At 38.1% G+C, this 27,777-nt stretch overlaps 1 protein-coding gene across 12 annotated transcripts; it reads right to left on the bottom strand.

The window, feature by feature from the left end:
- Window positions 1–5: 5 nt before the first annotated feature.
- Window positions 6–27,777, bottom strand: LOC131076471 (histone-lysine N-methyltransferase, H3 lysine-9 specific SUVH6). 12 transcript variants are annotated; one of them, XM_058013671.2, is made up of 6 exons: window positions 24,927–25,595; window positions 24,739–24,797; window positions 4,334–4,376; window positions 3,933–4,027; window positions 715–3,353; window positions 6–560 (listed from the first exon to the last, which is right to left on the bottom strand). In XM_058013671.2, the coding sequence occupies exon 5, from the start codon at window positions 3,325–3,327 to the stop codon at window positions 754–756; it is 2,574 nt and encodes an 857-aa protein (XP_057869654.2). In that variant the 5' UTR covers window positions 3,328–3,353; window positions 3,933–4,027; window positions 4,334–4,376; window positions 24,739–24,797; window positions 24,927–25,595; the 3' UTR covers window positions 6–560; window positions 715–753. The 12 variants fall into 12 exon arrangements, with proteins under 12 accessions (XP_057869654.2, XP_057869650.2, XP_057869651.2 ...); XM_058013667.2 differs by having other exon boundaries at window positions 3,933–4,376; XM_058013668.2 differs by lacking the exons at window positions 3,933–4,027; window positions 4,334–4,376 and having other exon boundaries at window positions 715–3,365.

Below are 27,777 nucleotides of genomic sequence, written 5' to 3'. Positions count from 1 at the left end.
TCAACTATGCTTAAAAAATATATATATATATATATCATCTAAGTGAAAATTAGAAGCCAAAATATTGGCTTAAAAAATTGGATCATCTTGGTGGCTCTTATATTCTGTCCAATCAAATTACCATAAGATAATTTGAAGTAAACTTGCAAATCACAACGGCAATATTAATGGGCACATTTAATAAACACTTCGACAAAATCAAATATTTAAGTGGTAGTCCCCAAACATGAGGACACAAGATTTCTTCGTTTTGATGAAAAGAGAATCATCTACCTGGTCCATGGTAAAGACGCACCGATGAAGAAAGCTTCGCCATTACGGGGAACCTTCCCAGAATTAAAAGGTATAAATTCAGCAAAAATTAATACTCTGCAGAAGACATCTATATCAAACTTGTTGTCACCTCGGTACACATCTTCAAAATGAATTAACCTTCATCTGAGGAAAAGATGGAAAGAAGTTCAGCCAAGAGGAGAAAATCTTCCTTGATACAGCGGGGACTGCAAGAAATTATAGAAAACACAAAACTTCGGACACCAAAAATATGGTTACTTGTGCACCTAACAATACAAAATACAATATTAGTTAAAAGGGATTGAAAATGCAATCCTACAAGAGCGTAAGTATGATATACATGTAGATGCACGTCCATTATAACCTTCTTCTAGTCAAGCTATAAAAAATACGATCATGGACAGAAGATTCAATCCATACCTTGAGAAAAGCCTGTGATTGGATGGGAGCTGTGAGTCCTCAATACATTCTCCCGGTACATTCTGAAGATCCACAATAGCAAAATTTCTTTTTAATCTTTCCATTTTGATCATACACCTGATCCACGGTATAGTTGTAATGATAAAAAAGCTCCCGCATTGGAGGAATGTTCTCTGCAGCAAAGAGCATAAGGTGGGGTAACCTTCTATCATCATGGTCGTAAAGCACATTCTGTGCATATAGATTTGGAGAACAACTGTGATTGATGAATCTCCCAACACTTCCATACTTAGCTGCATCGATGGTAAATCCCACATCTTCCACCGTATCGCAAGCTGGACTACACTCCGATTCAGGCATAACACTAGAAAGCCCAGGCCAACGAGATTGATCCTTCTTGCTGGTCCTTCCTATATCAAAGAGATACTCATCATTATCAATCCGCTTCTCAGCTTCCATATCTGAAAGTAGCTCACCTGTGTACTCACAAATAAAGCTACCAGAAGGTATAGAGTCTGCTGATCTGACTCCCCAACCTCTCTTATCAGTCTTAAACACCTCAAGCTGAAATCGAATACCACGTTGACTAACTCTATTGTAGCAATTTGGAGGGCAACTACATGATGGACCACATTCATATACGATAGGCTTAGCAAATACAATAGCACCGTCGAAGTTAAATGGAAATTGCCCACCATTTTTAAAAGCACAAAGACATTTTGTGGAATCTGAGCATCCATTTCTACAATCACAGCCTCTTTGAGGCATAGGCTGACACCAACTTGAATAAAGCACTTCAGTTGTGTACACAAACGGTGGTGGACCATTTTCTTCATCCCTAGTATTTACAACACAAATGGCTTTTCTCTCTTTGCCTTCCGAAATGTCCTTAATACGAAGACCTTCTTCAATTGTATATTTAGATGGTTTTCCAACAAATTGCACTAATTCAAATCCCAGCTTTGGTTGACCTAATTGTCTTCTTAGAAGAAATTTAAATACAGAGTACCCAGATGCTCCTCTATCACTCCAATATTTCTCCACATCATAAAGTCCATCATAAGTATAGAGGACACTTACCTTGTTCTTCCAGCTTTCTTTGTGCCCTTCATTTCCAGAATGCTTTTGCTTTATTCCTCGAATTACTCGTACAGGTATTTTCAGGTCTATGCTGTTTTTCAGAGCCAAATTACCCCGTTCAAGTTTCTGGTCCTCAGTTTGCCGTTTGTCTCCACAGTAGTTGTTTCCACCCTGTCCTGTGTAAATCAACATATCCCCACCGTCAAGATCGTCTTCGTAACCTCCTGATGCCACAATGCTGGTAGCCACCTGCACATTTTTTTGTTTCAAGAAGTCAATTCCAGCCTGTATCTGGCGATGAAGACCCACAATGCAAAGCTCAATCCTATAATGGAACTGGTCTCCAACTTCCAACCCTGGGACCTCACCCACAATTTGTTTTCCCATGTTGACATACAAGTTATTATCCTTCAAAATCTTGGCAGCTTTTAGATCTGCACGAAAACGAGTACCATTTAGAGAAGAGTTTTCGACACCAGCTTCCTCATCATGTATTAGTTTCCTGCAAAGAACCTGAAATAATTGCAAGGTTTCTCTAACCTTTCCACGTGTTGGTGGATTTTGATCCAAAGGATCTGCAGTTTCCACAGATTTCAATGGCAATATTTTGGGGACCGTGCATACAATCTCAGTTGAAGTTAGTTGTGCTGAGGTAGTGACCGTCCTCAAAGGAAGCTCGTGAGGCTTCCTTGCAACCTTATTAAATGAATTTCCAAATGTAGACAACCTTGGCAAAGTGAATCTTCCAGACTTGTAGGTGTCATCCCTCTTCACCATTGTTGCTAACTGATTGACATCCCTTGTTTTGGTGGCCACCTTGCAAGTTTGAAAGCTCTTGTATTTGACTCGAGACAATTGACTGAGATGGTGTGATTCTTTGAAGAATTGTCCAGATGGCAGCAGTTTTTCTTTTTCCCTTTTACCATACTTTTCTTGCTTTGCAATTGCAGTCCTCCTCTTCCTTGGATAATAGATTTTGTCAAAAATTAGTTTCTGACTGCCAAATTCAGCTCCTGACGTATGAAAGTCTCTTTTGATCAAAGGTGCAACAACAGTAGCTGAAACAGATTTATGGCACTCCCCCTTGGTGATTAGAGGAGCATTTCTCCCACAACCAACAGGAAAGTCTCGATAAGCAGAGACAGGCCGGGTGGGATGTTTCACTGCAGATACAAAACTTTTGGGAGAACAAGTCGGCATTTGAAGAGATGAAAATGCATTTTGACATTCAAGAGAAGATGATGGAGATACTGGTGACACAACATTGTTATTCTTCTGAAAATCTGAATTTCCAAGAGAAAAATTTGCAAATGTAGATGTGTAACGCCCACAACCAGGAGGAAAATCACGTATTGCAGATGGCTTTGCCTTCTTAAGCTTAGAAACATGAATTTCATTTATAGTACTATTCTTGTTACCTGCTGTATTACAGTGCAAGCGATCAAATCCCTCCAAACTGTCATGCAAGTTAAGCTGAGCTTGTTTCTCCATAGCTACTTCATAGTCTCTCGATGGTGAATATCCGTCCATCATTTCAGGTCAGCCGGAACATATACAACCTATAATGATTCCTATGAACATGGTAAGCAAACGTTCAACTAACAATACAGATGCAAAGAACACTAGTATCAAGATGAACTTGCAATAAAATGACCAGAAAAGTCATTGATTTGCAAGAATAAACTAGATAAGGATGACCAAAAGCTTATTGAAATTATACAAGCAAAAAAGAGATTTAACTAAACTATCATAAACTTCACTAATAGTCTACGGAACATCCGTGTAAGTTAATGGACCTTCTTTCTCAGTTAGTACTCATTGGTAAGAGACCTAAAATATAGTACAACTCAGGCAGATTCCTAAGTACACTAAAACCAAATTCTTCATAACAACATACATAAGAAATATCAAATAAACACTACGACTAAAACAAACATGTGTAGAGACTACAGAGTGTATGCAAACACAAGCAGCACGGCAACGCAATTTAATGAGAGCACATGCACATCCATAATGTATTATCATATCCAAAATATGGAAGCAATACTTCTCTTGAAGATGTAAAACTATCATATATGGGTATTAAGATGCATAGAAACAAAGAAGAATGGTTTGAAAGGTATCAAAGAACATATAACTGTGTAAATCTCTAAGCCAACTTTCCAACGTTCAAGAGCAGTCTCAATTGAAATCCAAATGCAAAAATTTTGATCTGCTGAAAATCAAGACAACCCTGCAACAGCCAAAAAAATGTCAAAATTAATGCAAATAAATACTTTTCTAAATACACAATTATTTTGGTAGACATAATGAACCCCTGCTATTTGTTTGCAAATTTTCTAGATCTGTGGGCAAATTTGTGAAATTCGACTATACATGTCCCAGCAGCAAAATTCTCCTAAATTGATATTGAGAATTTCACTCCCACTCCGATACCATTAAGAACTCGATAACCATACATGATAGGAATAAAGTAATGTTTCTCAACTCAAATCATAGAAGCAGAAAGCAGGAAAAACCCAAGGTTAACCACAAGTACCTGCCACTGAGCAAGTTTCCCTTACCGGAAAGAATCGGCAACCCTAATTCAGTCAAAAAAGCTGGTCAACACCAGTCAAAAACCAGGTCAAACCGCCAAAAAAATGATCAAATGAAAATTAGAGGGGTAAAATGCATAAATCCCATAAAATTCATTTATGAGTCCTATTTTTTATTTCCATGTTTTTCCCATTTAACTCATGTAATTGAATTCCATTTATACTATCGGTTTGCAATTCTGTTACTGTGTAAGTATAATGCTACTATGACTTAATTACAGTCACAGAACTGAATTACTCCTAAATGAAGAGAAGAATGCAAATGGACACAATAACGCCCTTTTGCCAAACCTTTTATATGTACATAAAACATATGAAAAGATTGAAGAGCCCTTGGGCACAAAAAACTTTGAATAAAGAAATGATCAAATTAAGATGGATTGAATGGATGAAATGGTGAGTAGTGCACTCTATTCATACACCATTCCTACACATGAAAAGTGAATAGACCAATTTAGTCAAGGCACATCCATATAGTATAATATTAATCTTACGCGTAGCTTACTAATTCATGTAGGACGTATATATGGTACAAGGTACCAATATAAGAGAAAAGGTAGCCCAAAAGTGTAATACATGTTTGTAAGTCAATGGGGACCATAAGAAAAAGACACAAGTGAAGATTACAATATTCAAACAAATTATACGTGGACGTGAAAGGACCACCATGAAAACATAAGATCGATATGAAACATAAAACATGAAATAAGAACTTTCCATAAACTGATCAAACAATATTTCTAAATGAAGGGTATAATCTGGGTGAATTTTGATTGCTAGAATGAGAAATTTAACATTGACGTCAGCAAGGAAAGTAGTTGGTGGTACTGATTTTTTCCCTGGTTTTTGTACTCCTTGATTGGATTAATAATTGACTGGATATTCTAAAAGGAGTATGAACTTCAAATACTGTAGATGCTATTTGAGTATTTTTTATTTTACCAAGTGCTTTGTTGACTATAAAACAGTACAAATGTGGTTTAAAATGTTATCATATAAATTTTTTAAGCAGTCAAATGGGCTCTTCTTATTTTACCAATATAATATAACTGCATACAAACATCTACGCAATCAACTTTTCAGTTCTTCTAAACACTCTGGTTTCCTCTGTTTATAAAAAGCTCCATCAAAGCAGAATCACCATAGCACATATTCTTGAAAAAATAACCTCGGAAAAAAAGACTGCCACTTCCACTTAAAAGTTTCTCATTGACATTTGAGGCTACCCTTGACTCTTTTCCATTAATGTTTCTAGTAATGATTCTTAGTTTTCAACACGTTCATGGTTATTGAAAACAACTCATCACAACTAGTTCACTAACAATAACGACTCTTCAGTAATTTTTGGATAGCCCTTTTCCTCTGATCTTGTATGCCTCTATGCACATGCATTGTTCAAAATTCCATGAAAAAAAGACTGCCACTTCCACTTAAAAGTTTCTCATTGACATTTGAGGCTACCCTTGACTCTTTTCCATTAATGTTTCTAGTAATGATTCTTAGTTTTCAACACGTTCATGGTTATTGAAAACAACTCATCACAACTAGTTCACTAACAATAACGACTCTTCACTAATTTTTGGATAGCCCTTTTCCTCTGATCTTGTATGCCTCTATGCACATGCATTGTTCAAAATTCCATGAAAATTTCTTCATCTTTGGTCTTATTTCTGACCTTGTACAAATATCTCCTGTTATCTCTAGATGTGAAATAAATTACCTTTGATGGCAGCTTACAGACAAAAAATGACAAGAAAAGAACCTTGTGATATGTACTCCAATAAAAATTGAAAAGGAAAATAGAAGCCAAAGAAAACACTTCAATATTTACAAAACCTTCAGTGCTAGGTGAAGGTGAAGAAAATTGTCATTTCCCTACAAGTCAAGAAATGAATTAAGCTTGCTTTATTTTCATATGAAAGTTCTATGAATTTAACTCTCCACATCCAAACTGAAGGTATATGCTATTCTCCTTTTAAGTTGGAGGTTAAAGATTCATGATTATAATTACATATACGCTATCATGTTTCTGTGGAAGTTCGAATTATAATGGAATTACATTTCCACTCAGTTCCATAATGGAAGTAACAATCCATTTCCTAATCGTACACTCTACTAAATGTATGGTATGTTCTTGTGTAGGAACTCTATAGAGGACTCTATCCCTAGAAAGCAATTTGACAAAACATAAGGCTAATTAAGAATTTATAGTTCTTCCCATCCAAGATTAGTTTCCCATATTTCCCTGTGTTGTATTAAGTTCTTGATAGTAGTGATTTTGTTGTTTGTGTTGGTTTTCATTTAGATGTATTATTTTAAAGTAATTTCTAATCTTGCCATTTGGAATATACACAATAGTCATCCTTTGAAGTGTTAGCAAAGATTTTAAGACGTGAATGATGATATAATCTTGAGTTGAAAGACTCTAGAAAAAACTGTGTTTAGTAACTAGTTTGAATCAATAATTTGGAATTGACAGGAACAACGTTTCTGATGAATGAATGTCAATCTAGAGCTTGTGGTGGCATAGGATTCATCAACAGTGATTATGATTGGAACAGACCCATGCAGAAGGTTCCCAGTCCCATATTTACTGTACAAGTTTGACCATGAATTATTAAAAATATGCAACAATACAAACTTGGAATATTAAACTATTAAAAAGAAGCCGGTTTTTATTTTTACTTGCGAACTTCCTGCAAGCTGGAGACCCTACAAGTTTTCATAAGAAAATTTAATAAAAACAATTGCCAAATAGCACCTGGTGTGATCTTCTTTACAGAAATTCTTATCCATGAACTAGGATGGATATTCATACAACAGTTATCAACTTACAGAAATAGCAGTCGTAAACTTTCCAATTAATAACTTAACTTTCCAAGTGTTTATTAGAAAAAAGACGATGCACAATTAAGAAGACAAAGGATTTACCTTGGAGGAACCCACATCTGGTAGAAAACTCCAACAAATGTAAGCTACAAATCACTTAAAAAATTAAAATCGACAACTTTAAGGGTAAATTCAATCTGAGGGCTCTCAGGCACACAATTAGCCTAACACAAAAAAAATTGGTGCCTAAGATCACTCATGAGTTCTCAAACTTCATTTTATTTCATCCAGCCCCCTTCATGTCTTTAGCTAGTTGCTTCCTGCCTTCACAAATTACAAGAGAAGAGCGACTTTTCATCTCCTCTTAGAAATGGAATGGACAAAGTGTGCCTTTTCATCTCCTCTTGATGGAAAAGACAAAATGGGACAGTCTTTTTCTTGTCATGAATCTTTTTTTGTCCTCCATTTTTTAAAAGCGGCAACTTTTGCATACAAACTCAAAACAAGGTGCTGTACTACTTTTCTAAATTGCATAGTTATTTGAGAAGTATATAACAATATTCAGATTTTGACAAAATATTGAATTGTTCCTGCAACACAAATGTCCTTTGAGCTGTGATAACGTTGCCACAGAGTTGCAAACAAACTGGATCCAATTTCAGATCAAGTTTTGTTACAACTAGTGAATAGTAGTTTTAGCTTACGATCTCATAACAAATTTCAATATAGCTGTCATATAATATCCTAAAAACTTGCAAGATTATAGAAAACCTTAATTGACATGTTGTCCTATAAAAAGATCTTTTAGTTTTTGTAAATGATGTTCAATTTACATTCAATATGCAAGTTATATTCTATTGACTAATTTTATTATTTCCTTATGTATATATCTGACTATCTTCTTGTTTGTGGCAGGTGAGAGGAGCATTCAATATTTTCTATGTCCTATCTCACAAATGCCACTCAATATAAGTATGTAACAATGAGGCACAATCAAGCAATGCTTTGATCGGTCATGACCAATCAAGACATTATTTGATCGTGGCTCTTTGTTTATACTAAGCAAATGTATGTTCCACGTTAATGCCAATCGGTGGGAGTAGTATTACAACCGATATCTATCGGTGTTGGCTTAATGCTAACAGCCGATAGTTATCGGTGTGTTAGCCTTAACAACCGATAACTATCGGTGTAGACTAACACACCGATAACTATCGGTGATGTTATATTGTCACCCAATATATCATATGCAACCCGATAATATATGCAGCCCGATATATTATATGCAACCCGATATTTAATCGGTGTTTTTCATTTAATCATTTATTTAATATTATTTATGTTAATTGATATACATCTAAATACAAGATTTAATAGATCGGTGAACATAACCAAAATATATAGTATGATTATCAATGCAAATGTAGAATGGCTATTAAAGAGGAATTAATTGCTTGAAGGTTTTATCATAGTTTTCGATATGATAAATGATTGAATGAGAGACTTCATTTTATCTCTCATTAATGAAGTCTCTCATTCAATCATTTATCTTACCAAAGCTATCATGCGTTAACACTCCCTCTTAGCTAGGTAAGATGAATGTAGACAATATATTCAAGCATCACAATTCAATTGATAGTAATCATTTTAGAAATTCATGGGAAATCATACCACCTAGTCATATGGTATGGAGTATCACCTAAACACGTGATACTAAAGTACATCACATCAATCTTGTGATTTACAGAATATCACCTAAGCATGTGATATCAGTATTGCCTACACACGCAATACTTAAGGATAATCATATGAGAAGGATTAGTTTCTCACCTTATCCAAGTTGTGATATGTGCACTAACACTTCATACAAATGTTTTATCACAACACAATCATGGCACATCCATGACACACCAGAGATCCAACATGATAACTGGTTTGGACATTACAAGATCGTCACCTTATAATGTCCCCATACAAGTGTTCACTATCTTTGAGAGATCGTCACCTCTTAGATGTGAACCCAGGAGATAGAATCCGAAAATTGTCCTAACATGACAAAGAGGTTTACACATTAAACATCTTATAGGTAATGCAAAGATAGATTACAAAGCAAATTACCTTTCTATCATACCTAAGCCTTTTCTGAAGTGATCAACCTTTACTCTGGAAAGGGGTTTGGTTAGAATGTCTACAGTTTGATCTCCTGTACAAACATATTCCAGTTGGATTGCATTCCTTTCTACCATATCTCACACATAGTGGTATGGAATCTCAATATGCTTGGATCTGTCATGAAATACTGGGTTTACTGAAAGTTTTATGCAGCTCTAGTTGTCACAGTGTATAACAGTGGGTTTCATAGGTTCTCCAAATAACCCCACAAGCAACTTCCTAAGCCATACTGCCTCTCGGGCAGCCATAGAAGCTGCAATGTATTCTGCCTCGGTAGAGCTTTGAGCTATAGAAGACTGCTTCCTGCTGATCCAAGATATCATAGCTGAACCTAGACTGAAACAACACCTTGAAGTGTTTTTCCTGTCTGTCACACTTCCAGCCCAATCTGAATCTGTAAATCCATGTAGGTTTATATTAACCTTCTCGTATTTGAGACCAAGGTTTAGGGTACCTTGTAGATACCTCATAATGTGTTTCACTGCAACCAGGTGTATCTCCTTCGGTTCACACATAAACTGACTTAGAACATTAACTGCATAACAGATATCTGGTCTTGTATTTACCAGGTACATCAGGGACCCAATCATCTGTCTGTATAGAGTAGGATCAGTGGGTTGTGACTCTGCTGCTGCTTCTTTAAGTTTATGTAAGTTGGTTTCCATAGGAGAGGTCATGGGTCTACAATTTTGCATTCTGAATCTCTTCAAAATATCCAAGGTGTACTTTCCTTGGTTTAGTATAATGTTGTCAGAATTCTGCCATACTTCCAATCCTAGGAAGTAATGAAGGAGCCCTAAGTCCTTCATATCAAATTCTTTGGATAGATCATTCTTGCATTGATCTATAAGATGATCATTTCCTGTGATTAATAAGTCATCAACATATAAAATCAACATTAGCATATCACCTTTATTTCTTTTGTAGTAGAGGTTAGGATCTACATCATTTTTAGAGAAGCCTAGTCCTGAGAGATAGGTGTCAATTCTTTCATACCAGGCCCTAGGAGCCTGTTTAAGCCCATAGAGAGCTTTCTTGAGTCTGCACACATGAGACTCTGCATCATAAATTTCAAACCCTTCAAGTTGCTCTAGGTAGACTTCTTCTGAGATCTCACCATTTAGAAATGTTGTCTTAACATCCATTTGGTGTACCTTCCATCTTTTTGCTGCTGCAATGGCTAATACAACTCTTACTAATGTGTACCTGGCAACAGGTGCAAAGGTTTCTTCATAGTCTATTTCCTCCCTTTGTGAGAAGCCTCTGGCTACAAATCTGGCCTTGTGTTTCTCAATGCTACCGTCTGCAGCATGTTTGATTTTGAATAACCATTTAGATGAAACCACAGATTTCTTGATTGGCCTAGGAACAATCTCCTAAACATCATTTTTCATAATGGATTGATACTCTTCAGACATGGCATCCTTCCACAGTTGATGTTCAAGTGCATCTGATACATTGTTTGGTTCAACGTTAGAGAGGTCATTCATAAGGGCAACATAGCTAGTAAATTTATTAGGCCTTTTGCTTTCTCTAAAGGTTCCTAAGGGAGCAGCAAACTTCTGAGCTTCTTCTACAGTTTTGGTGGCCCATAGTGATCTTTTCTTGAGGTTTTCTCTAGGTGGACTTAGAGTTTCACTCATAGTTTCCTCAGGGTTCTCCCTCTGAAGCTCAGGAGTAGGATCTCTATCTAAGCTAGGGTTGGGAATATAGACTTCAGGATCTAGAGAGCTTTGGGCTCTTTTGAAGTCTAGGTTTTCTTCAAATGTCACATCCCCACTTAGTTCAATATTCTTTTGACCAGGTATGTATATCCTGTAGGCTTTGGAGGTTTCATTGTATCCTACAAAGATTCCCCTTTTTCCAGAGGGCTCTAATTTTAATCTTTTCTCCTTAGGTACATGGATATAGACAGGGCATCCAAAAATCCTAAGGTGGTAAAGACTTCCTCAGGAGTCTTGTCTTCAAGATGAGAGTGAGGACATCTGTTTTGAATATATACTGCAGTGCTAGTTGCTTCTGCCCAAAGATTGATATTTAGATTTTGATTAAGAATCATTGCTTTGGCAGCTTCAACGATTGTCCTATTTTTCATTTCTGCTATCCCATTTTGTTGAGGGTTGTAAGGTATTGTTAACTCCCTCTTACTCCCTGAATTTTTACAAAACTCTTTAAACAATTCTGATGTGTATTACCCCCCATTATTAGTTCTTAGGGTTTTAATTTTGTTTCCTCAATAGTTCTCTGTTAGTGATTTGAATTCTTTAACCTATTAAGGATCTCTTCTGATTCTTTACATTTCAGAAAGTAGATCCAGGTTTTCCTAGAGTAGTCATCAACAAATATTACATAATACAGAAATCCCCCCAATGAATTTACAAACATAGGTCCACATACATCAGAATGAACTAACTCTAAATTTTTACTTGTTTTCCTAGTACTATTCTGAAAAAGCACCCTTAGTATTTTTACCTAGGGCACATCCTGTGCATGCCCCTGAATGATATTGCTTTAGCTTAGGTAGACCTGTGACAAGGTCTCCCATTGATGATAAAGCTCTAAAATTTAGGTGGCCTAGTCTTCTATGCCATATTTCATTGGCATTTGTAGTTTCATGAATTAGGGCTAAGTTAGGCTCTGTGCATAGCTCATATAAGTAGCCTTGTCTTTGACCAATTGTATTAGCTTTCTTGATAGATGAGTTCTTTGGCCAAGCCAGCACTTTGTTGTCCATGAAAGTCACTCTGTATTCATTGTCCTCCAGTGCTAATATTGAGACAAGATTCCTCTTAATGCCTGGAACATATAGCACTCCTCTAAGTTGTAATGATACACCTGACTTTAGTTTGATGGTGCAGTTTCCAACTCCTTTGACAAGGTGTGTGGAGTCATCTCCGATGGTTACCTCTTCATCATTCTCCTCTTTCATGGAGTCTAGTACTTCTCTGAATCCTGTGATGTGTCTGGATGAGCCACTGTTGATCACCCAAGAGTTCACTTTGTTTGATGCGTGATTTGTGAGTGCTGAATAGAGTACATACTTCTCGGAGTTGTTGGTGTTGGAAATAAGCCACACTAGGACCAATGATGGACTGGTCCAAGAGGGGCCAATAGCTCAGTGGTAGAGCACTCCAATAGCGTATGGAAGGTCCTAGGTTTGAGTCCTAGCTGGTCCATGTCTCAACATGGTATCAGAGCCAGGTCCAGGCTAGGAGCCCCAAGCACACGAGAGGTGTGGCTTAAGGGGGGGTGTTGGTGTTGGAAATAAGCCACACCCGGACCGGTGATGGACTAGTCCAAGAGGGGCCAGTAGCTCAGTGGTAGAGCACTCCAGCAGCGTATGGAAGGTCCTAGGTTCGAGTCTTAGCTGGTCCATGTCTCAACAGTTTTAAGGTTTTCGACAGAGCACTAAGTGAGAAAAATTATAAGCTTCTTTGTCCATGGGGCTATCACATTGTTGTTGTAGTGAGGTTTCACCTCATTTCTCTCTTTTATAGGTGGTGCATGAGAAACAGGAATCTTAGAAGATGGAAGACATCAATCGTGGTCACATGGTTTTCTGTCATGGGAAATACACTGGAAGCACAAGAGAAAGGATGAAGCAAGGATATTTAAAATGAAACTGATATTTGTTGGAAGGTGAGGGAGAACCCAAGCTCCAAGAAACTAAGAAATTCAGCCTATAAATATGTTGTCGAACTCAAGAATGGTCATTTGTTGGTAGCCCAATGAAGTTGTGGGTTCCATGATATCTTAAGAATTTGATAAGATTGATGATTATAAAATATGCATGTTGCAGAATATTTCTATTCTCTCCATCAGAATTGAGGACTTGGTGGAAATTTTAGTGGAAAAAATAGCGGTAGAAGCCAAGAGCACCTGCCCTCTTCTGTGGCTAATTGTATTGCAGGTCAACCATACCTGAGTGGACTTGGAAGTGCTAGGGAAGAACAATGAAAGCCCACTCAGGTCAACCATACCTGAGTGGACTTGGAAGTGCTAGTGGGAAGGGCAATAAGCTTTATTGCCAAGATGGTACAAATTCAATTTTCTTGTCAATTAGAAAGCCCACAAAGATTCATATGTACACTCAGAGCATCAACGTATGATGTAGGAGCATCCCTGGTCTATGAGCAATCTTGCATCAACCAAAAATATTTACTTTCATTATGTTCCCGTTCAATTCAGTTTTGCAGTTTTTGTGTTTTGTCAGCATTCTCCGATTGTTGTTCCTTTTCCATTGTGGATCAGATTCATGGCTTCCAGACATGTTCTTATTCCTTATTCTAGATTCTCAGTTCATTTGGATTCTTTCCCAACAAGTTATTGCTTCCGAATTGGTTGTTCTTGGTTCCTGGAGCAATTTTTGAGCTTGACGACTAGTTGGAGATTCCTTCTCTTGCGGAGTGATTTCTTGGCTTGCGGATCTAATTGGCACTTCGTACGATGTTCTTAGGCCCTTGGCCGACCTTCCTTGGTGGTCCGCACTTCCTTATTGTCTTTGGTGGAGATCTTCACGCTTTAGGTCCGACCTATTTTACATGTTTCATTTTCCTATCTTGGAGAATGTAATATTTTGTGGTCGACCCGGATGTGTTCCGGATGCTATATATACTGTTGTATTTGATCCTTTGTGGGGAAGAGAGTGAGATTGAATGATAAGGTTTCATGTTATGTAATTTGGATACCTCTTGGAGGTCCAGATGGATTGTTTTCTAGAATGTAAGTTGTTCTAGTCCTATAAGCCTGTATGTAAACCAGATGTTGTCAGCTAGTCAATGATGAATCTATGATGTTGCGGATGTCTAATTTCGCATTTTCTACTTCATGTTGTGTTGCTTCCATTGTGTTACTCTTGTTGCATGATCCAGATTGTTCTCTTTGACAATCCTCTAGGTCATGGCTGCGTTAGATGGTATCAGAGCTGGTTGCGAACCTTGAGGCATTCCTTTGGGTGAATAGATCGCTGAATTGAGGCAAGCTGCAAGTGTGTTCAATAGATCGCCAACGGAGAGGTAATTGAACTTTGTAGTCAAATCACCGAGCTGAGGCAGTTGCACTGGAGCAAAGGAGATGCTGCCGAGAAGGGTGAACCCTTGGAGGGTAGAGTAGATGATGGAGGATTTCAAGAATGAGATCCAAAATGCGTTGGCTGGTTTGCGGAGGAATATGGAATCATACGATGAGTATTAAGAGGCAGGAGAAGAGCTTGAGGTCGATGAATCTAAAGGATTGGTGGATGAGGGAGAAGAAAGATTTCTTAGAGCGGTGGCGCAAGTAAGCAAAGTTCATAAAGTTGAGGTTTCTAACTTTTCAGGTTCATTGAAGTCGGAAGACTTGATAGACTGGATCGAAGAATTGGAGGACTACTTCAAGTTTGAAGATGTTAAGGACTCGCAAAGAGTCCGGTTGGCACAAATTAAGTTGAAAGGGCATGTTGTTTTATGGTGGAAAGAGTTGCAGAGAGATAGAGTGGAGAATGGTGAGATGAGCAGATGGTTGTGAGGTTGAAAGCTAAATTCATTCCGGGAGACTATGAGTTGGAATTGTTCAAGAAGTTGCAGAACTTGAAGCAAAAGGACATGAGTGTGAAAGAGTATACTAAGGAATTCTACAAGGTGATGATCAGATCTCGACATAGAGAGATGGATAAGGAGAAGGTGGCTAGATACATAAATGGACTTCGATTTAACATTCAAAAGATGAGATGAGTATGCTGAAGATTTTTACAGTGGAGGAGACTTACCAATATGCTTTGAAGGCAAAAGATAAAGTGAAAAGAAGACAGTAGAATAACCCTAAGGGCAGAGAGAGGTATGCAGTGAATAAAGGGCAGATGAGTAGCAGTATGGAGAAATGAACTACCGAAGAAGAATCAAGATCTAAGTGGAGTAAAGAACCGGATCAGAAGACACAAAGGAAAGGGAATGGCAATAGTACCAGGGAGTTCTTGAGCAAATGTTTTAAATGTGGAGAAACCGGATATAGATCTTATGAGTGTTCTAGTAAGACTAGAATGACAGGGAATTCCATAGCACGTGAGGAACCGGATGCTGGAGTTGCAAATGAGACCATGATAGCAATGGAGCAGGGAGAATCCCTTACGTTTAGACAAGTCTTGGTGGAGCAGAGAAAAGAAGAAACCGGACCTACTCAATGGAAGAATCTTTTCCGAACTGTATGCAAATCAGAGGTAAGTGTTGTAAGGTTATTGTGGATACTAGAAATACTGATAATTTGGCATTAGAGGAGATGGTAGAGAAGCTTAGTTTGAAGAGGCTTGAGCATCCTTGTCCTTACAAGGTGAGTTGGTTACAAGATGATCATGTGGTTGAGGTGAGAGAGCAGTGCTTGGTGAATTTTAATATTGGGCCTTTCAAAGGTGAAGTCTTGTGTGATATTGTGTCAATGAATGCTTGTCATGTTTTGTTGGGTAGATCTTGGCAGTATGACAAAGGAGCTATCTATGATTATACAAGAACCTTGATCACTATTGAGAAGAATGGGCAGAAGTTCACTTTGGTTTCTTTGAAGGAGAACGAGAAGGAAGTAAAGAGTTTGAGTCTTGTGAAGAGTTGCAGAAGCTACACCAGATGGTGGCATGGATCTGAAGAAGGATCTTGTGGATGGATCAATTAGCAAGATGGTATCAGATGGCAGTAAGGTTAAAGTTATGGTAGTAGACAAGATGAATTCTGGTGGAAGAACTAGATCAGAAAGAGGGTGGTAATAAGAGACAGAGTACTGGTGTGAAGCAAGGAAAACAAGGAGAAGTAGAAAAGAAGTTGGAGAATTCAGCCGAGTTACCGGAAGGGGTAAGGAGGAAGAACTTTGCAGATAAAGAGGACATTTCGATCATAAATGAGCATGGGGTCTACATTCTGAATCCTTTTCGATGTTCATGAGTTGCCTCTCATGGAACATCTTTTTCTACCTAGGATGTTTGATGCAGGAGCATCCCCGGTCTATAAGCAATCTTGGATCAACCAAAAATATGTACTTTCATTATGTTCTTGTTCAGTTCAATTTTGCAGTTTCTGTGTTTTGTTAGCATTCTCTGGTAGTTGTTCCTTTTCCGTTGCAGATCAGATTCATGGCTTCCAGACGTGTTCTTATTCCTTGTTCTAGATTCTTAGTTCATTTGGATTCCTTTCCGACAAGTTATTGCTTCCGGATTGGTTGTTCTTGATTCCTAGAGCAGTTTTTGAGCTTAACGGCTAGTTGGAGATTCCTTCTCTTGCGGAGTGATTTCTTGGCTTGCGGATCTAATTGGCACTTTGTACAATGTTCTTAGGCCCTTGGTCAACCTTCCTTGGTGGTCCGCACTTCCTTATTGTCTTTGGCGGAGGAGATCTTCACGCTTTGGGTCCGACCTATTTTACACGTTTCATTTTCCCGTCTTAGAGAATATCATCTTTTGTGGCCGGCCCCAATGTGTTCCGGATGCTATATGTATTGTTGTATTTGATCCTTTGTGGGGAAGAGAGAGAGAGATTGAATGATAAGGATTCATGTTATGTAATTTGGATACCTCTTGGAGGTCCGGATGGATTGTTTTTTGGAGTGTAAATTGTTCTAGGCCTGTAAGCCTGTATGTAAACCGGATGTTGTCGGCTAGTCAATGATGAATCTATGATGTTGCGGACGTCTGATTTCGCTTTTTCTACTTCATGTTGTGTTGCTTCTATTGTGTTACTCTTGCTGCATGATCCAGATTGTTCTCTTTGAGGATCCTCCGAGTCATGGTTGCATCAACATATCAGTCTCAAAAACAAATCTGGTAACTCTGAAATCATTAACTGTCTGGCATTTGTAGAGGAGCAGAAACTTAAAATTATCCAACTTGATTATGTCCTTTTGTGATCTTGTGAACATCGTTTACGTTGTAACTGTGTTTGGTTGTGGTGGCTTTGTTGGGGCAGTATGCTACTTTGATTCCAAGCTCTAATGGTTGTGTGCTCTTTGGATGTGATACCATTCCATCAACCATGTTATATATAGATTGTAACGGTGTTTGGTTGTGGTGGCTTTGTTGGGGCAGTATGCTACTTTGATTCCAACTCTAATGGTCGTGTGCTCTTTGGATGCGACACCATTCCATCAACCATGTTATATATATACATATATGAGAGAGAGAGAGAGAGAGAGAGAGAGAGAGAGAGAGAGAGAGAGAGATCTGCATCAAAAAGAAATTTTATCTGACTTCATAAATCATCAGAGAAGTTATTGCCTCTGGAAGCAATGATTTATATGGAGTGACTATGGCGAAGTCGATTTCAGATGTTTCTTTGATCTTGTCAGCTCAATGATACGTTTGGGGCTAACTGGGTGTTACATCCGTAAAAACAAATATTTCTTCCCTCCTTTTGCAAACAAAGTTATGCCGCCTTGTTAAGGAACTTCTGTTTACCTCCACTGCCGCCTCGTTAAGGAACTTCTGTTTACCTCCACCTTTGCTTTCAATTCCTTGCTATTATTGATGTTAAAAAGAAAAGAAAAAGCCTAACGTTCTTTCATGTAATTTGGGCTATGTTGCCAAAAACAAGAAACAAAAAATCGTAACGGAAATGGCAATGTGACAAGAAACGGAATATTTAAAAGTTGCTTATAAGAAACATGGATATTTAATCAAAATAAAGATATTCGTCTATATCATCAAAAAATTGATGTTTAACAAGTACTCGTTTCAACTCCCTACATTCCAACTGCAAATAATATTAAGTACTTTATTTTAAAATTAGATACTAATTTAAAAATATATTTTATAAATTTACTATTTTAAAAGTGTGTGAAAACATCTCTGCCAAAATCTAATGGATAGCTTCTCAATCAACTCAGATGAATATTTAGAAAAAACTAAAAAATCAAATTCCTTACGCATGCTGTGCAGAAACATTTGGTAAAAAATTAGAAAAAACTCAAACTCTTTATGCATGTTGTGTAGAAACGTTTGGCAATGCATTGCACAGCTCAGAAACTCATTTCCACAGCGTTGAAACTGGTTTCGTCCATTGAAACGAGAAACAACAGGCTCCCATTACGTTTCTGGCAACGAAGAATTTGGGGTTGAGTTGTGATGCAGAAGCATCCAACCAGCCCGTGCTAAAATAGGAACTTTGAAACAAAATCTAGACATCCATCAATGCATGGCGGAATGGGATTTTTTGTCAAGTATTATATTTTAAATGCTTTGTCAGTAAATATGCTAAATGTGGAAGCATGGACCTGAAAAGTAACTGTTGACAGAATGCCTCAACAGAATGGAGATACATGCACAAATGGATTTGTAGAGGTTTTAAGAGACTTGGCAAGTGCAACGCCAAATCCCATAACCGCTGCCAGCATCCTGCCTATCTATGCCAAATAGCATAAAGCTGATTTAATATGTATTTCATTTGAAATAGTAAATAGGAAGTAGCATCAATTTTTGAGGGGGCCTGTGGTAGCAACCATTAAGGCAAGGAAAAGTGGTTGCACAGAAAAGAAGAGAAAATCTAGCTGCGTTTAAGTCAAAGGACTGATTTGGCTGAGTCTAAAACAGAGTACATGGTGCATAGGAAAAAAGGGGAACGGGGCTGATGGAGATGTGTGGGTAGCGGTCAATATGCCATCATAGGTAGTGAATGGTAGAGTAGGAAAGAAAATAGTGGGTTGTGCAAAGATGAGAATGTGGGTGTGAAGTTGCGTATAAAGGGGGTCAACTAAGAAGGTGTGTGTTGTCACTGCCAAGAGGAAAGGACGCAACATTAAGAGAGTTAAGGCAAAGTATTGCCTGTATAATCTGGAATTCTATTTGAGCTTTGCGAGGCAAGAAGTTGGTTATTTTATCAATGGTATCAGTCGTAGTCGTATTGGACCATGAGTGGCCATGAATTTTGTTGGTAAAACATTTTGTATTTATTGAATGAAATGAAGAAAATTGATTTGAGTCTGTTTGTGGCTATTTTGTTTCCAATGTGTTATATTTGAATTTATGTTTAGAGATTGTGTGAGTGGAGAGTTTCGTATTGCATAAGTGGTATCAGAGCAAGAGTTCCTGAGTGTGCAGGCAGAAGCGCCGATGGAGGTAGTTTGCACTAAGACTTGGGGGTGGAGAGATTATGGATTTTGCTTGCAAATGAATGTGCAAGCGGTAAGAAGAAAATTCTAAAGGGTTTGAGGAGCTGAGATTCCTGTGATTATAAACAGATCATCGAAGGAGGCAGTTTACAATAATGCTTGTGAACATTAAAAGAGGGATGAGGGTTTGAGGATTTGTGTTAAGGTTTTTTGATTCTTTGAGCATGGATAAGAGAAAGAGAAAGATGACTTTTGTCATTAGACGGATTTTGACAATTCCTAGACTTGAGAAATTTGGAGAGAGAATAAGGGATCAAATGAGAGAAGAATTCACAAAGTTGAAGCAGCAGGTGAAAGAGCTAGAAGAAGAGTTGGAAAAGAGAAGAGCCCTTCATCACAAAAGGGGTGATGTCGATCCTTATCATTCTAAGGACGTTTTGAATGTAGGAAAGAAAGAAGTAGCAAACTGTCATGCATGTGACTCAGAGGAAGAAGAAGAGGATGAATATGAAGAGATTGATGAATTTGGAGTTGGGGAATGTCTATTAGAAGATAGGGAGGATGAAGATATAGAGGTTGCAGCAGCAACAAAACAATTGGGTGAAATGGAGGCCATTGAAGGACATAACAACCAAGTTGCAGCCGTAAAAGAATAGGTTAAACTTACAATTTGTGAGTTTTATTGATGATTCTAATTTGCATGTGAATGATTTGAATGGAATGAATGGATATGAAGAGGCTCAAAATTATGTTGAAGCGATAAAGAAAGGAGAAATATCAGATTTTGATGAGGTTAAAACCAAATTTGATTTATGTTTGAATGATATGATGAGTGACGGTGAAAGAAGAATTGCAATGGTGAAGGTAAATGATGAAAATTTTAAATTTTCTAGATGTTATTATGGAAATGGATGTGAGAATAATGAGGTTGCAGCAAGAGAGAATCCTTTAGAGGAGACATGTGAAAACAAAAAAGATGATTTACTAATTCAGATTGAAAAATAATGGGATAAATTGATTGCAGGTGGAGCAAAAGTTGCAATAGAAGGTAATGAGGTAAATTTTTATGAATTTTGTAATAAATAATTTGAGATGGATTTGTGTGTTGAAGTATGTGAAAAAGAGGATGGTATAGTGACAAGGTGGAATGTAGATATTGCGTATTTGTATGTGGAAGTTGTGAAAGGTTGTGCAAGTGAAACTTGGTGGAGGTGGTTGGTTCATGGTGGATTGAAATCCATGAAGAAGAAGAAGAGGGGAGAGAGCCATTGGCAGAGGAGGACGACACATGGTGGATGTCAATCCACAAGAGGAGAGAAGAATGGTAAACAAAGTTGCGGGAGGAGGGTGATAGCAATTCCGGCAAGATGCTGGAAGAAGAAAAAAAAATAGCTTCATGTGCAATTGTCACATCGATGTTCACTACAGATTGTTCGCAATCTCAAAGGGTGTTTCTATCACTCTACTCCACTTTTGTGAGCCTATGCTCACAAACTTTCTACTAGGTGTAGGAGCATCCTACCAGCTCGTGCTAAAATGGGAACTTTGAAACAAAGTCTGGACATCCATTAATGCATGACGGAGTGGGATTTTTTGTCAGGTATTATATTTTAAATGCTTTGTGAGTAAATATGTTAAATGTGGAAGCATAGACCCAAAACGTAACTATTGACAGAATGCCTCAACGGAATGGAGATACATGCACAAATGGATTTTTAGATTGTTCGCAATCTCAAAGGGTGTTTCTATCACTCTACTCCACTTTTGTGAGCCTATGATCACAAACTTTCTACTAGGTGTAGGAGCATCCTACCAGCTCGTGCTAAAATGGGAACTTTGAAACAAAGTCTAGACATCCATTAATGCATGACGGAGTGGGATTTTTTGTCAGTAAATATGTTAAATGTGGAAGCATAGACCCAAAACGTAACTATTGACAGAATGCCTCAACGGAATGGAGATACATGCACAAATGGATTTGTAGAGGAGGTTTTAAGAGAATTGGCAGGTGTAACGCCAAATCCCATAACCGCTGCTAGCATCTTGCTGACCTATGCCAAATGGCATAAAGCCAATTTAGTTTGTATTTCATTTGAAACGGTAAATAGGAAGTGGCACCAATCTTTGAGGGGGCATGTGCTAGCAACCATTAAGGCACAGAAAAGTGGCTACGCAGAAAAGAAGAGCAAATCTAGCTGCATTGAAGTCAAAGTACTAATTTGACTGAGTATAAAACAGAGTACATGGTGCATAGGAAAAAAAAGGGGAAGTGGGCCGATGGAGATGTGTGGGCAGCGGCCAATGTGCCATCATAGGGGAAGGGGGCCGATGGAGATGTGTGGGTAGTGGCCAATGTGCATCATAGGTAGTGAATGGTAGTGCAGGAAAGAAAATGGTGGGTTGTGTAAAGATAAGAATGTGGGTGTGAAGCTGTGTAGAAAGGGTGTTAGCTAAGGAGGTGTGTTGTCATTGCCAAGAGGAAAGGAAGCAGCATTAAGAGAGTTAAGGCAGAGTATTGCCTGTATAAGGCTGGGTCCCATGGAGGGGGGCTTCCTAAAAAAGTAGAGATGCAGCTGCTAAGATTTTTTAGGAATATTTTAAAGTTGGGGGTCCCATGAATTTTGTATTGCACTTTCTGCTTAAAATTTTAGGCTCCTAAATTTAAGGATAGTCTCATCTTAAGTTTAAAGGAAGAGGTGATCCCATGAAAAAATTATTTTTCTGCTACAGGATTATTTGGAATCTTTTCCCAAAAAAGTAGGAATAGGAATTTATTTATAACCAGCTTGCTTAAATTTAAGAGTTCTTAAATTTAAACTTAAGATGAGACTGCCAAAATCCTTAAACTTTTATGCTTAAGTGCAATACAAATTTAATGGAATGGCCAACTTCAAAATATTCCTAAAAAATCTCAGAAGAAGCCCCCCTCCATGGGACCCCAGCCTAAGCTGGAATTATATTTGAGCTTTGCGAGGCAAGAAATTGGTTATTTTATCAATGGTATTAGTCGTGATGAGTGGCCATGAATTTTGTTCGTAAAACATTTTTTTAAGAAAAATGATTTGATTTGAGTCTGTTTGTGGCTCCTTTGTTTCCAATGTGTGATATTTAAATTTCAGTTTTAAAAATTTGAGATTGAGAGTGTGTGTGTGGAGAGCTGCATCAAGTTGTCATTATTGTATTTGTTCCATTTCACCAGTGAAGGTGTTCCAACTCTGCTCACCATCAAACATCTTAATATGTCAGTTATAACTTATATCTCTTGGGTAATTTTCCCTCAATATTCATTTTGTAATCGCAGAATATAGTATATAATCAACAACAATAATTTTTTTTAAAAAGATGAGAGTAGAAGCCAGAGTTCATAAAGGTGAACCCTGAAATTTCTTTTCAGAATGATGGGCCACTTGGCAATAGATGGTGGCTGTGTGGCAGCACAGCCTAAGGATACCAATGCGGCATATACTATGCATCTTATTTGGGGCTGTGGAGGAGAAAAATACTGTTGAGGAGGATCTACGGGCTCTTCAGCAGAATTATCTAGAAGGCATTAAAGTTGACCTGAAAACACCTGGCAAAACGAATGAAGGATGGGAGAAAAGTGAAAAAGTATTGTGTCCTGATGAATGACACCAAGGAGCAAAAGCTCTATCTTATGCAGAAATCGCATGAAAAAAAACACAGGAGAAGGCGGCAAACAGGGCTTCCGAAAGAAGAGGGACGTATTGCAAAGACATGATAGCTAAAACATCAATTCTGGAGCTGGTGTAGAAAGTGCAAAAGGAGTAAGGGCATCACTGTGAAGTGGGGCTTATTGGAATTTGGAAGATTCAGTTCACTGTGCCTGTCTCTTCCAGTGCTTAACAATTGAATTGAACAAACTTGGCGTCCTTTTCTGGTAGATCATGTAGGCTTTCCTTTGCGGTTGATTTTGATTCATTCGATACCAGCAATAAGCAGTTAGAGAAACGGTCTTGGTTTTGGCATTCTGCTGCTCTGATTTTGAAACCATGGTTTCTAAGCTTCAACCCATTTACCCAAAACTTTGGGGTTAGTCCATTATGGGTAAGGCTTCCAAGTATTCTCCTCCAATTTCTGATGCATTCAACTTCGAAAGTACGAAAGGAAATTAGACTTCGAAAAAATATCGTTGTTGGAGCTGCTTTCAGATAAGACATAATGATGCTTAATGTAAGAACACAAAAAGGCAATTTTAAGTGATCTTTATGGTGGAAAATGCTTGTCCTTAGCATCAGCTAGTTGGATGCACTTTGGTTCCAGCCCTAAATAATTCTGACAAAAAGGGTATACTTCGGCTGAAAGAAGGTAAATTTCAGGGGACCCACATGTTATGCTATCTGAATTTGAGAAGAAGATCAATCCGTTGGAAAAACAAAGAATCGGGAAGAAAATATGCTGCTAGAGGAAGCTTCCCCACAAGGATTAGGGATTGATCCTATTACAGCCAATACGAGAGAGGAGATACAGAAATTTCCGAATTGCCAGATGCAAACTCAAAAGAATGTGCAGAATTATTAGACAGTAGACACTTTAGAACATGATCCTCTTTCATCGGAAGACTATTTCACTTCAAAGGTAAGTCAGATAAGATAATGATGAGAGAGAGGTGGAGGGGAGGGAGCCTCTCACGTCCCCAAAATATCAGCGAATGAAAGCTAGTAGAAGGTAGGACGTCCAAAAAGAATGTGTCTTCTGGGGAGAATTGCGTAAGATTATGTTAGCGTACAGCTACCTGCCTTCCATGCAGCTTTTTTACCGATATATTTTGGGTTGATTACTGTACTAGCTTATCTGAAAAATAATAATCAGCAGCTACAAAGCTAATCACGAACATAGCTTTTTTTCATTCGATAGAATGCTCCTTTCGAAAAAGAAGATTCAGTCCTCATAAAATTTAAGATTCAATTGATCTTCTGGTTAAATAAAAAATAAAGCTAAGCAGAGATGTGAAAAGTTTCATAGTACTACGTAAAGCTTTCTGGTGGTTCAAGGCAAATACAAACAGTAGTATTACAAGCATATGAAATTAAAGAATGGCTGTAATTGTATCTCGGAATTAAGCAAACCATACAATAATGGCCAAAGTTAAAGTACAAAATAAGGACTACGGTCTTCAAATTGGCGGGGCTTCTGAGCCAAAACATGATAGTAACTACAAAAGCAAAAATCTATTAAACCGCTACAACTTTAAGAAACGAAAAATGTAACGCCATTGCAGCTTTAAACCAAAACTGAAGTAAAATTTTAAGAAATATTGGCAAATTACCTTGTTCAAAGTTATAGAAAATAAGTGTACAGCAATGCCGATGGTTTCCTCAGCTCTCTCTGGAATGCAAACGCACAAACAATCTAAGGAAACTGACTAAAGCCGCTAAAGAAAGATTAAATGTAAAGAGCCATTCCAATTCACACCAACTCCGTTCTCACTTCATACCATTTGACATCATTACAAACCTTTTCCCGAAAGATCTAACTTTCTACGGCGGGCCGTTTCTTCGGAAATTTCGACGCAGATTAACCTCAAATTTTACCAAACAAAAGCAAGAAATACATTTTAAAGTACAATTGTTTAGTTTTTAGATATGCTGGTTGTAAAATCAGGGTGGTAACAGCTGTTGAATGTAGACTCTGCACGCTTTCGAGACCAATTTTAGTTCTTGATATTTACACTTCGTTTAGTCTTTGATCTAATTTTCGCTAATTACTTCCGGACACGTATCAAAGTACTACCATGTGTTCATCTTAAATCCATGGGGAGCGAGGCCCGAGGTTCAGCCTACCCGTCGGAGGATGTTTAAAGCCTCCTTGGAGTGCTTCGCGTAAAATTGGTACGGGAACGAAAGGGAGTGTGGACGGCGGGAAGAGGCAAAATACATGGGCGCCAAATATATGACTAAGGATGGATCAATCTGGGAGGCGCCCATTATAATAATCTTTTGAGATCTTCCGTGCGTCATAAATTGATCTGCTTACAGACACTCGACATTGAGATGAATTTTTTTAAAGGGGCTCAAATAAGTTCTGTATGGGACGTCGTACATACACGCCAAGCTCTGGAATTATGACTCGAGTCTCGTGAATCATAGAGTCCTGAGCGACGGCTCTGTCAGTGGCCAGGGCTCCTCCAGCAAATTGTAATGTAATGTTCCTTTCGAAAAAGAAGATTCAGTCCTCAACAAATATAAGATTCTATTAATCTCTAGGATAAATAAATAGAAAATAAAGCTAAGCGAAGATGTGGAAAGTTTTATGGTACTACGTAGAAGCTTTGTGATGCGCGGAGACGGTGCAAGGCAAATACGAACAGTAGAATTACGAGCAAAGTAAATCCACGATTTGCTGTAATAATGTTCCGGCATTAAGCAAACCATACACTAGTGACCGACGTTACGTATAAAATAAGGAATGTACGGTCTTTAAATTGGCGGGGCTTCTGAGCCAAAACATGACAGTAGCAGCAGAATAAACGACTTATTAAACCGCTGCAATTTTCAGTCCACGCGGAAAGCCTTCATTTCACAATGGAAGAAACGAACAATGTAACACCATTGCAGCTTTATACCAAACTGAAGTAAAATTCCAAGAAATATTTGGCAACTTACCTTGTTTAAAGCTAAAGAAAATAAGAGCAGACGTATGCCGATAGTTTCTCCAGCTGCCTCTGGAATGCAAACGCACAAACGATTCCAGGAAAAGCGTCGAAGATTAAATGTAAAGCTCTATAATACTGCGTAGAAGCCTTGTGATGCGCGGACAGGGTGTCAAGGCAAATACGAATGTAGGGTTACGAGCATTTGAAATCCAAGAATGGCTGTGATAGTGTTCCGGCGTTAAGCAAACCATACACTAGTGACCAAAATTACCAATGCAAAAAGGAATAAGGTCTTCAAATTGGGGGGGCTTCTGAGCCAAAACATGATAGTCACAACAGATGAAACGATTTATTAAACCGCTGCAATTTTCAGTCCACGCAGGAAAATCTTCATTTCACAATGGAAGAAACGAACAACGTAACGTCACTGCAGCTTTAAACCAAAAGTGAAGCAAAATTCCAAGAATATTCAATTAATCTCCAGGTTAAATAAAGCTAAGCGAAGATGTAAAAACTTACCCAAAAATGAAGCAAAATTCCAAGAATATTCAATTAATCTTCAGGTTAAATAAAGCTAAGCGAAGATGTAAAAACTTTTATAGTACTACGTAGAAGCTTTGTGACGCGCGGACAGGGGGCAAAAGGCAAAATTAAGCGAATCATACACTACCGACCAAAATTAGGCATCAAATAAGGATTACGGTCTTCAATTGCGTGACTTCTGAGCCCAAACATGACAGTAACAACAGAGGAGACGACTTAATAAACCGCTGCAAGTTTCAATCCACGCGGAAAGCCTCCATTTCACAATGGAAGAAACGAACAACGTAATGCCATTGCAGCTTTAAACCAAAACTAAAGTAAAATTCCAAGGAATATTGGTAAGTTACCTTGTTCAAAGTTCAAGAAAACAAGAGTAGAACAATGCCGATGGTTTCCTCAGCTGCCTCTGGAATGCAAACGCTCAAGCAATTCCAAGAAAACTAACTAAAAATACGTCAAAGAAAGAACAAACGTAAAGAAGCCGTTCCAATTCAACACCAACTACATTCTCCACTTCATTATAACCTTTTTTTGTCACAAACAAAGCCATTCTCACTTTATACCATTTAGCATCATTACAAACCTTTTCCACAAAAACCCAACTTAAAACGGTGGGCCGTTTCTTCGGAAATTACGATGAACACCACCTCAAATTTTTCCAAACAAACGTCAAATGCATTTTAATTACAAATGTCTATTTTTAGATATGCCCTTGTAAAATCAGCGAGGTAACAGCTGTTGAATGTGGACTCTTAATGCTTTCAAGACCAATTTTAGTACTTGAGAGTTGCACTCCAGTCTAGACTTGTTTGAATGTTTGAATGTTTGAATTTTCCCTATTTTCGCTAAAACGTATCAAAGTCCGATCATCTGTTCATCGTAAATTGATGAAAAACAAAACCCAAGGGCCCCTTCCCGGGATATTTTGCGTTACGAGAGAAAAAGGAAGGCGGCAAAATATATATGACGATGCACAGTGCACAGTGTACAGTGCACCATTAAGCATTCATCGGGCACTGCGTCCCATGCTTCTTCACCTGCTCCAAGGCCCCTATTTAATTGAGATCTTCCGTGTGTCATATACTGATCTGCTTACAGACATTCGGCAGTGGAATGAAATTCTTTAAAGAGACTCAAATTAGTTCTGTACGCGACGGCGTACATACACGC

Source organism: Cryptomeria japonica, chromosome 5 (assembly GCF_030272615.1).
Source record: "Cryptomeria japonica chromosome 5, Sugi_1.0, whole genome shotgun sequence".
Taxonomy (NCBI): Eukaryota; Viridiplantae; Streptophyta; class Pinopsida; order Cupressales; family Cupressaceae; genus Cryptomeria; species Cryptomeria japonica.
Note: the sequence above shows the minus strand (reverse complement) of the source record. Positions and strands in the feature narration are given on the sequence as shown.